The sequence below is a fragment of the Rhagoletis zephyria genome, unplaced genomic scaffold, assembly GCF_001687245.7.
Source record: "Rhagoletis zephyria isolate East Lansing unplaced genomic scaffold, Rhagoletis_zephyria_1.1 Rzeph_scaffold_17485, whole genome shotgun sequence".
In the NCBI taxonomy this organism is placed as follows: Eukaryota; Metazoa; Arthropoda; class Insecta; order Diptera; family Tephritidae; genus Rhagoletis; species Rhagoletis zephyria.
Window position 1 is genome coordinate 1 of NW_016174546.1, and position 10,629 is coordinate 10,629.

A 10,629-nucleotide genomic window follows, 5' to 3' on the forward strand; every position below is an offset into this window, starting at 1 on the left:
AATCATAATTATTGCACATTTGAAAACTCCAAAAATTATTCTTTTAGGATTGTAAGAACCATCAAAAACTATAGAAACTCCCATCCCAAAATACCATCAATTATATTTTGTTAATACCAATGTGGCAACGCTGCTTCTAAAATGTGCAATTTATGAAACTTCAAAAATGCCTGTAACCGTCAAAAAAGTTTTAAGTGAAACTACCTTCTATTTTTTTATCATGGTTTTTGGTTTCGATTAGAGATGGAAAAGCCGCACGCAGAATCGATTCTTAACTTCGGAATCGACTTTCTGGTTTTCAATTCTCAAAGTAAATTTATCACCACTGTCGACTTTATGACTTTTAAATTTACTCTGAAATTTTTCAAAAAAAAAATACTCACTTTTAGTAGGTAATGAACATGAAATTATTATTTTCAACAATTCAAAAAATTGTATTTTATCATTAAATAGCAGACGATTTGGCATTGAAATTTATAATTAAATATCAAAATTAAATAATTAAGAGTTGGATTACAGAAAATGAAGTGTAAAGTGAAAGTGCTTGGCCTCTGGATGTCCAATAATTTTTTAGTAGGGCTGCCACCATTTTAAATATTATAATATCTTCACAGTTAGTAGGACTGACACCTCTTTAGGTTGGACACCTCTTTAAAAATTACCACCTTACATATGAATTTTTTGTTAATGAAATCAGATTTTCACACTTCATTCAATTAAGAAAAAATGGGTGTCAAGAGCTTGGCCTATATATGTATGTGCAATACATTTTTATTTTTTCGTAAGGGTTGCCCACCTGTTTGAAAAGTCGATACGAAAGAGTGCTAAGACATCTTTAGTTTGAAGTGGTTAGTGTATTGGGTTTTTGGTTCAATGTGTTAGTGTATTTTGAAAGTGTGATAGAAATGGAAGAAATTGTAATAGAAATGAATTAAATTGTAAAAGATAAGAGCAAATGCCAAAAAGCAGGTGATCTCATTTTTCGGCAATCAGCTGATAGTGTTTTTACTTAGGAAACTGTACGATGATTGGGAACAAGGAAATTTTGACGCGACGAATTTTCTTGACAGCCATTACCATTTGATGGTAAAGAAAAGAGCAAAGTATATAATCGAACATGTAAGAAAGTCCAAGTTCGGGCAGAGCCGAACATTAAATACCCTGCGCAAATATTAAATATATGTTTTTCACCTGTCCGAAAGCTGCCGTTACATGGTAAGCCGAGGTGTATCAATTTTGAATAAATTAGCGTCTGTAAATTTCGACATATTAGCTCTGATCCAGTACTCCATGAACTTATAGGATTTTACACGAACTTGCAGGAGAAATGTTGAAAATGTTGAAAAATGAGAGCGACTTTTGGAGAGTTGTGTAGAGAATGAAGTTGCAAGATTTTACCCGAACTTTTTCTTCTGGTAAAATCATGTGTCAAGCAATCACTGGTTGACATTTTTACAGGAAAAATGGATTTTTTGTTGTCATTCTTTTTGTTGTTACTCACTTTTTACTCTCACTTCAGAGAGTAATTTTGCTGTTTGACAGTTTTACAGGATTTTTCACGAAAAGTATTGGATCAGAGCTATTGAAGTTTCAAGCATTTCTGAAATTTACCGTTATATGAAAAGCGGCCGTACTTTTAGTCCGATTTCAATAATGTTCTAAGAGTTGTTGCAAGCATCAATTTTGAATAAATTAGCTTTAATATTTACTGATTTATCGAAGTTTTCGTATTTCTGAAAATTACCGTTATATGGGAGGTAGGCGTGGTTATTCTCCGATTTTGCCCACTTTCAATACCATCCGTCCTACGCCCAAAAGAGGTGCACATACCAAGTTTCGTTAAGATATCTCAATTTTTACTCGAGTTATCGTGTGCACAGACGGACGGACGGACAGACAGTTAAGACTGGTTTTCACTATGTCATATTTTGACGTCAAAATTTGGCGACATATTTTGACACAACTTTATCTCCTTTATCCATACCTTGGCCGATGATATTATAGGCCAAAAACAGACATATAGCCGATTTAGCAGCGTATGTACACGACTAAAGACCTATCCGGATCCAAATCAGTCGATAAACCGCTTTTTAATCCCATTTGACAATGTGTTTTCACTTATTTGACGACAAATGCCACTGAGTTTGACATAGTGAAAATCAGCCTTTACCGCTTAATCGATTTCTCTTTTCATTCTGATCATTTATGTATACATTTGTCTATATTTATCTCGATTCGTTTTGCCTGTTACAAACAACCGTTATGTGAACAAAGTTATAATACCCTTGTGCACAAGTGCGCTCGGGTATAAAAAAAGATACAGTATGCTGCGTAAAAACCTGAAGTTGTACGATAGTTCATACCGTTCCAATTTATTCGTGAAAAGATTGAATAAATTTCTCACTCTGTTCCAGAATGATATTTGGATGCACGCATATACTCTGCTGAGAAAATATTTCAAGTTTGATGGTAAAAAAAGTGTATAGTACAGTCAGCTACCTTTTCGAGAAAAATTCAAAAAATATCCCAGAGGAATCGTTACTAGAACGTATGCGTTCCGATTTAAAATGGAACGGAAAGAAACTAGACAAAATACAAAATGTCAAACTATTTTGAACTTCTATTGAAATCAAGGATATACAAAATTGTTCACTTATTCCACAATTAAAATATGATTTACATCACATCAGATATGTTGCTTCCGCCAACTATTGTGTCGTATAATGATAGAAGTGAATTTCAAAAATATTTTCAAATACCTTCAACGCGTAGCAAAAAGTTTTCTTCCCTTCCCTTCTTTCCCGATGGCGTCTCCATTTCATTTTGTATGGGATAGCAAATGAAAATACAAAATGAAACTAATCAAGTGAAGAAAAGAAAACTCAAAGCAAAAAAAACAGATTGTACAGGGAATCTAATACAAATACGCTCAACCAAATACACAAATAAAATAAGCCTAGATCCTGGGTGTGGGCTCATTTTAGCTGGTGTCCGGTTTCTATTATCGAAAAAATTGACTTTAATTACGAGGTCAACAGTGACTCAAACAAGTGTTCACGTGTTGTATTTTTTTTTTTTAATATTCAAAATGTTTTTCAAGTTAAATTTTTTGTTATTTTTCATTAAAAATATTGTCCAAGCTTTAGCCAAAACCATATAAATCAAAGTTACAAACTTTATACAAAATTTAGGAAAATTCGATAAATTTTCATCAAAATTTCCAGCTTTTTAATCTGAATATTTACAACATTTTTGAGTATGCAGTTTTATAGACCATAAAATGTTATGGTATTTATTCATATAAAATAAAGTGGCTTTATAAAAGGTCTATAAATTGAAAAATGTATGCAAACATCAATTTATAAAGCTCTTTGCACCTACTTTATTTTTTATGAATAAGGCCATTAGTCTCATGAAGTGTGGCTACTAAATCGCGTTGATTTTTAATTATCTTTTTTGCTGACGGATTTTCGCACTTTTTTTCCTTATAAGAGCGTTTGTGAATCGTGAGTAAATTGTTGATGTTGAGGTGCATAAAATTTCAGTAGCCCATGATGCTAGAGAAATTTTTGACAAATGCATAAAATATTCTGACAATCGCAAAGATTGTTGATGTGTGTAATTTTTCGTTAAATAAAAGCCCTAACTCATGAATTGCAATCAACGATGGTAGATATTTTCTTAAAATATTAATTTCACTTCAATTTGTAATATTTTATTCCGTATAAATCTGCGGTTATTAAAAATTAGTCACAGAAAAAAAAAATATTAAAAATCAATGCGATTTTTAGCCGCTTAAAACTTGCACTTCATCTGACTAGAATTGTTTATGGATCGGATATGCATAAGTCGCTTAAACCAACGGCGTCTAAAATATACGGATAGCTGATCCTGATAGCTTTTGTCAAACTAAAAACTCAAATATTGCGCTTGGAAAAACTATAAAGCTTTGATTCGTTCATATGTATGTTACATACATTAATATAGAAAGGCCCTGACTCTTATTCAGCCTCATTGGGAGAGTCGTGCCGAATGCAAGTCGTTTTTCGAGAGTCGAATCGTATCGAAAATTTAGCGTCATTGTCTAAAATTTCCACTGGACTAGTATATTAAAACGGAAAAACTTGGCAGCACTGCATAGTTTTCGATGATTTTCGTCGTTTACTTATTTCAGCATGACAGTAGACAATGCTAATGTTGTCGAGTCGTACAATTCAGCCTAATTTACGACTTACGCAATGAGGCTGATTGTCGCTGAAATACAAAAAGCCGTAGCTAAGTAAAAATCCATAATTCCCTTTTTCAATGTTTATGAAGCATTTCATCGAATTATATGTCCCCACATCATTATAAGCAATAACAAATTTTAGTTAGTTACGGCTTTTTTGTGTTTCAGGGACTATATGAGTTAGGGCATTTCTATATTAAGGTAACGATATATATAATTGATTTGCCAATATTGATATAACATCTTCTGAGCCAAAAACGCATATTAAGAAAAACACCAATGTCCATTATATTCGGCATTTTTTTAAAAATCTTCCTTGTAAAAATTATCGACGAATTGTTTTACCAGTTCTGGCAGTTGGGGCGCGCGGCAAAGAAACTTGTGCCCGTAACCTGCGTTGCCGCTGAAGCGATGAAACTCAACAGGTCCCCAAGTTTTCCCACGAGTATCAAGTGCTGTCCGATAGAGCTTGTATCCCAGTTCGAATGGCACAACATAATCATCCTCAGCATGAATTATCATTACCGGCTGACGGAATTCCGCAATATGTCGATCCGACTCAAAACGTAATGAGTTCGAATACATTGGTCGCGCTATGGTTAAATCAAACCAAGGAAGGTCCTTAAAGGGCTGCAACCAAAACAGTATTTCATTTTAAACAAATGTAGAACATTAAAATAAATCTAAATATGTGGTATTTTTTCTCACCCGTGAGAATGGATGTAACCGTATTTCATCACGTATGTTCGTGAAAGGCGCCTCTAGCACAACCCCACGTGGCAGCTTCATCTTAAAATTTAAATTTAATTCCGCACATAGATGGCACGCTACGCCAGTACCAAGTGAATGGCCCCAAATAAAGATCGGATTAGTTGTCACATTCCTGATATATTCATATACAGTGAGCGCATCGCGAACAATACCCTCTTCGGTGGGTGGAACGGGGTCAGAATCACCATAGCCACGATAATCTAACGCCACTACATGATAACCAAGCTTACGCAGCAGCTGATACATCTCAACACGATGACCCGAGCCACGAGATGCGGTATTGCCGTGCAAATAAAGAACAATTATACCCGGAAGTTTGAGCAGTCGCTCATAAAAGAGCTGCTCATTCTCGGCGTTCACATCGGGGAATTCCGATTTCAGTACAGGCATCAATTGGTCTATTTTCTCATCTTTTTCAATGGTGGTGTTCTGCAGTTCCTCATGTGCTTGCTGTAAGTAGGGAGGAAAATTTTAATTTGTTTCAAGCATATGTATGTATGTATGTATGTAAAAATAAATTACTTACCGTATCAATTTTCAATTCTTGAGCAAAGCGCTTCGCTAATTGTAAGGGCAATACGTGCCATACACCGATACGTATACCGTCATGACGTTCTTCAGCATCTGGATCAAGTACACTAATATGTAAACTTCTAGTGCCAAACAATCCTATACTGGCCGGATTCGACAGATCGAGATCTTTCGGGTATGTGACTATTAACGAAAAATTTGTTTTTATGAATGCACATTATACAACATTATAGTAAAATTATTTATATTTTTAAAATACTTACTAAAAGTTAGAAACAGAATTCCTCTTTGCAACGTTATAGAGTAACGAAACACCAGAGGGAATCCAACAAATATTATCAAAAATACTAGCATACATAATTGGACAACGGCAAGTGATATTCTGTGGGAAAAAGGCGAGAAGACAGATAATGGAATTAGTGTATGTACACGTAATTGTCTTAAGCAAAATAATTTATACGTACATACAAGTAACTAAAACTTATTAAAGTCATTTCGTTGCTTGGCGCGCAATACTTCGTATCCGCCAAATGCAGTACCACGTATGCGGTGGCATAGAAGCAAATTTATTTTGGTTACCCCGTCTCAATGCTTCCCTACTTCACAAATTTAATAGTGTATAATTATTGTAGAAGCTCATATTTGGTGAAAAAAATAAGTTTCTTCGCTCTTTTATGAAATTTTCGGACTATCTTATACGATGCATTGCGCGCCAGGCGACGATGTATTTTTCTTACTTAAAAGCGATTTTCGAATGAAAGAAAATGTTTAATCGTATAAGCAAACATACCACGAAATATGAGAGATGCGCATTAAATATGTTTATACGTACGTATGAATTAAAATCATAATTATGGTTATATAAAAAATATTTCAACTCAAGCAGAATACCGAACACATTTTTTCATAGCTTAAAACACACAAAAATAAAGATCAGCAGAAACCAAAAATTTTAGATGTTAGATAAGAAAACAAACACGCTGGATGATTAATTTTCTAATTTTTATCTTATTGTTTTATTGGAGAATGTGATGGAAATTACTATTTAAAATTATTCTACAAATGTATTTATGTATATAAAATTAGCGTACTTACATCCCCGTCAGCCAAATTAATATGAATGCTCCCGGAATGACTGAAGCACGAAATATTATATTTAAGAATTTATATGTTTCGTACATTGCATATATGTTTGTATAATCGTTTTTATCAGGCCTAAATGACATTAAATTTCGTTGGTTGCTTGAAAGGCCCAAAAGGAATCGAACATTGAATTTGAACACAAAATAGTCGACTGAACACCACAAGAAATGGCTGCAGTGTCACACAAAACCAAACAAATGTTTTGGAAGGGGAACTTTGGGAATTTCACAGGTGCGTCTAGCTGGGGAACTATGTACATATGTGAATGATACAATGTTCAATAACTTGTTAAATACGGCAATGGAATACTGACAACTACTTAATTCGAAAGTGCGTTTCTTTTCTAGTTTAGTTTTTTCTCTTTAATTTTTACTTTTTCTTTAATTTGTGCTATAAGGCATTTGTGTATTTGACTGGTGTATGTAGGCGAATTCACTGCGCCATTCAGCAATTTTTACTATGCAGATGGATTTAACATGGAAGAGAGAAGAACAAAAAAAAATAAAGCATTAGCATTCACTATTAAATTCGAACATAAAACAATAAATAGGTTAGTGAAAAAGAGTTTAAGCTACATACATACATACATACATCGATAAAAAATAAAGTAAACCCAAGACCGATAGAACGCAAATCAATCGGACAGAGAAAGTCCCACTTGCATATAACAAGTGTAGTTAGTGATTTAGCGATTTTGTTTTATTTTATTTTGAAACTGCACAGCTACCGAAAATAGGGCCTCGACCGAATAATGACCAAACGGTGGTATCCATTAGTTACCAAAAAGTGTGAACTTTGACACGCTGTAAAAAAAATTTTTTATGATATTGAGCAGAATCTGCTTAGAGTTTGTCCATCGCAAATGGGTGTACCGTTTGGGCATAATTCGTTTGAGAGCCTAAGCAAAGACCCTAAATTTGTGCTACACTGAAATCTTGTTCGGATTGAAATTATTTACATACTTAATGGTTTTAATTAGCGATAAGAGCCATTTTCGTACCATAACCGAAGGGCAGCGTAGTTACGGGCAGAATGTGTATTATCGTAAAAAAATGCAAATACTCGTTTGAATGCGAACTTCTTTTCTTATGTGTATATCGTTTATAAACAGGGAATGGATTTTTAGGACCAAAAACCTATAAAAAAGGCAAAATAAAAAAATGAAATAGACTAAAGAAGGCAAAAGAAAATAGCGAAATAAGCAGGAAAAGGCACTAGAAATCGCAAAAAGGCAAAAAGGCACTAAAAAAGACAAAAACCAAAAAATAAACACAAAAAAAAATTCATTTATTTTAGAAATGTTTATTTTACATGTAAAAGGAGAAAACTTATGAACTAGTGTCATGATATGAAAAATTTTTACTTTGAATTAGAGATGGGCACGGGCAGTTGATATAGATGGCGCCCAATTTGAATATGGAACGTTTAAAACTTTCATATTATCAGGAATAAAGGCTTTTTCCTTGCCCTTAACAATTAAAGGTAGAAAATGCAAAAAAAGGCAACATCAAATGTGTATATATGGAATCAGGGAAAGCTAAATCGTGGACATTCTTCATTGAATATAATCTATACCTTAAGCAGAAAAAAGGCAATTTCCATAAAATCCGTTCCCTCTTTACTTCGTCTTAAAGAATTATTATTACTAATTACTACTAACTACTCAATTAAATTTAATGGTGCATTGTACTTGTATATACGTTAATATACATCAGTGTATTGGTTAACCGGATATCTGGTTTATTCGTGTTAATTTTAATGTATTCTCTAGAAAATACCTGAATAGATCATTTATGTATGTATATAAAATAAGAAATTATAATCGGTATACCTTTCATGAAACATTTCTCATTCGCTGCGACATAAAATAAAAGATTTTTAATAAAATATTAAGTGCGAAAGCTCTACTAAAAAAATGTCTATAATCGAATACATTCATTAAAGTTTAATTAAATGTGTTACAGTCAATCTCTCTATGGAAATTAAGATCTAATTTTGTCAAATAGAAGTGATTACTCTTTCGTACATTAATTAATGATATAACAAATACTCGTAATACACCTTACTGTTTGTATAAAAGATTGTGACAGTCACCTTTTTAAGAATTTCCCTCTGCGCGTTAAAAACATTACTAGAAATAGAAAAATATATAGAATAAAGAAAGAAAGAGTTCGTAAAATTGTTTGCAATTACATATATATACACATGTACATATATCTACATATAAGTATGTATGCAGCTAGCAATTTTTTCGCGGGAGAAAGAGAGAACATGAAGGTCATTTGTTTTTTTTTTTTTTTTTTGATAACAGCGATCGTACTTTTTCCTGAGCGTAGTAGAGCGCTAAATGGCACTATTATCAATTAGGCGGCGTATATTTCAAGTTATGGGAGTTGCTGGCAATGAACTCCGGCATGACGATATGATGACTAGTAGAAAACCGCATGAGAAATGTCGTAAATTAAATCTTGTTTTGGCTTTTTAGGGTTGGAGTTCACATGACATACATATGTATGTATCACTCAAAAATTATATTAAAAAATATACAGTTGCCATCAATTAGATAGTAGCAAAATTCAGAATGATATCGCTGGCAACCACATAAATATAAACGTTTCAAAGGTTGCACAAAATTCACAAAAATTGATTGAACTTAAAAAAAATTTTCATAAAAACTTCAAGCTTTTTATTCATAGTTTTTTGAAAATTTTCGAGTATGCAGTTGTGTAGCTCATTTAATTTTAGTATAATAAAGTGCAAGTTTCAAATAGCTAAAGACTATCGTTGATTTTTCACATTTTTTGTTGAGGGTGTTGCGCATTTTCTTCCATATAACACATGAACAATATCTAATTCTAATATTCTATAAAAAAAAATTCTAAAAAATCAACGGTAATTTTTAGTGACTTGAAACTTGCACTTTATCATACTGAAATTTAGTGGGCTACAAAACTGCATACTCGAAAATTTTCTAAAAACTCTGAAAAAAATTTAAATTTTGATGAAATTTTTTTAAGTTTAGTTTTTGTGAACTTTTTGCGATCTTTGATTTTTTGTAAATATAAATATATAAAGATAAGTTGTAAACATCATTTGGAATTTTGCTACTATCTTATTGACCGCAGCTGTATATACATTTTACTAAAGTTAAAAATAGATATAAAAAACTTCATTTCGGATAATTCAAGTAGCTGTCCAGGACCGCTGCGGTTTAATGATCACATATTCCCCAAGTCCCCGCTTTTGGAGCATAGCGGATTAAACATTTATTTAGTGAAAGATTTAGTGAAGCCAATTAACCTTCGCGACTTAACCAATATAATCAAACACAGCCATACACACATATGTACATAGATATCCGTTAGTACATTGAGCGAATATAGTATGTATGTAAACTTCAGTACAAATTCACTTACATATACGGCTACGGCAACTTACACACATATCACATGTATCAAACAGACTAATAAACCCTGTTGTTGTTGTAGCGTCTACCCTCATTAAAATCGGTTGGTTTCAATAAATATTAAGTGATTTCTAGAAACACTCTGCTCACAACTAAAAATTAGTAGTAAAACAAACACCAAATTTAACACCTTAAATATTTGACTGTTTGCAACACGCAAAACTAATTAGTATACAACCTAAAAAACAACACTCGGTTTATGCCATTTTAAGGCAGCAGTTTCACTCTGTAAACATGTATATATGTACGTTTATTAAATAATTCGGTTAAAACTTTTTTCGACAATATTTACGCTTGATGACGAGCTCTCGGCGAATGTGTGCGCTCAGCACCGGACTTGTGAATAAGTTCTTTCAGCAAATGCTCCAGCTAGCCGCTAATTCCAGCGACAAGCCACTTTATTGTGAAATACGAGAGCAACATTATGTATTTGTGAATAGCAGCAATATTACTCTTTTGTCTGCGCTCAGCCATTATCATTGCGACGAAA

The 10,629-nt window shown here is 33.0% G+C and overlaps 1 protein-coding gene across 2 annotated transcripts; it reads right to left on the reverse strand.

The window, feature by feature from the left end:
- Positions 1–3,904: 3,904 nt before the first annotated feature.
- LOC108379850 (monoacylglycerol lipase ABHD12) lies at positions 3,905–10,132 on the reverse strand. Of its 2 annotated transcripts, none has more exons than XM_017636206.1 (6): positions 10,090–10,132; positions 8,768–8,804; positions 5,794–5,912; positions 5,526–5,713; positions 4,937–5,449; positions 3,905–4,858 (listed from the first exon to the last, which is right to left on the reverse strand). In XM_017636206.1, exons 1-6 carry the CDS (start codon positions 10,115–10,117, stop codon positions 4,532–4,534), a joined length of 1,212 nt encoding a protein of 403 aa, XP_017491695.1. In that variant the 5' UTR covers positions 10,118–10,132; the 3' UTR covers positions 3,905–4,531. The 2 variants fall into 2 exon arrangements, with proteins under 2 accessions (XP_017491695.1, XP_017491694.1); XM_017636205.1 differs by lacking the exon at positions 10,090–10,132 and adding an exon at positions 6,626–7,130.
- Positions 10,133–10,629: the final 497 nt, after the last annotated feature.

Coding starts and splice junctions, on each gene's coding strand:
- LOC108379850 (XM_017636205.1), bottom strand. CDS start 6,756: ATGTCATTTAGGCCTGATAAAAACGATTATACAAACATATATGCAATG. Junction 5,714..5,793: donor AATTCTGTTTCTAACTTTTA/GTAAGTATTTTA, acceptor TTTCGTTAATAG/TCACATACCCGAAAGATCTC. Junction 4,859..4,936: donor GGTTACATCCATTCTCACGG/GTGAGAAAAAAT, acceptor TTTTGGTTGCAG/CCCTTTAAGGACCTTCCTTG.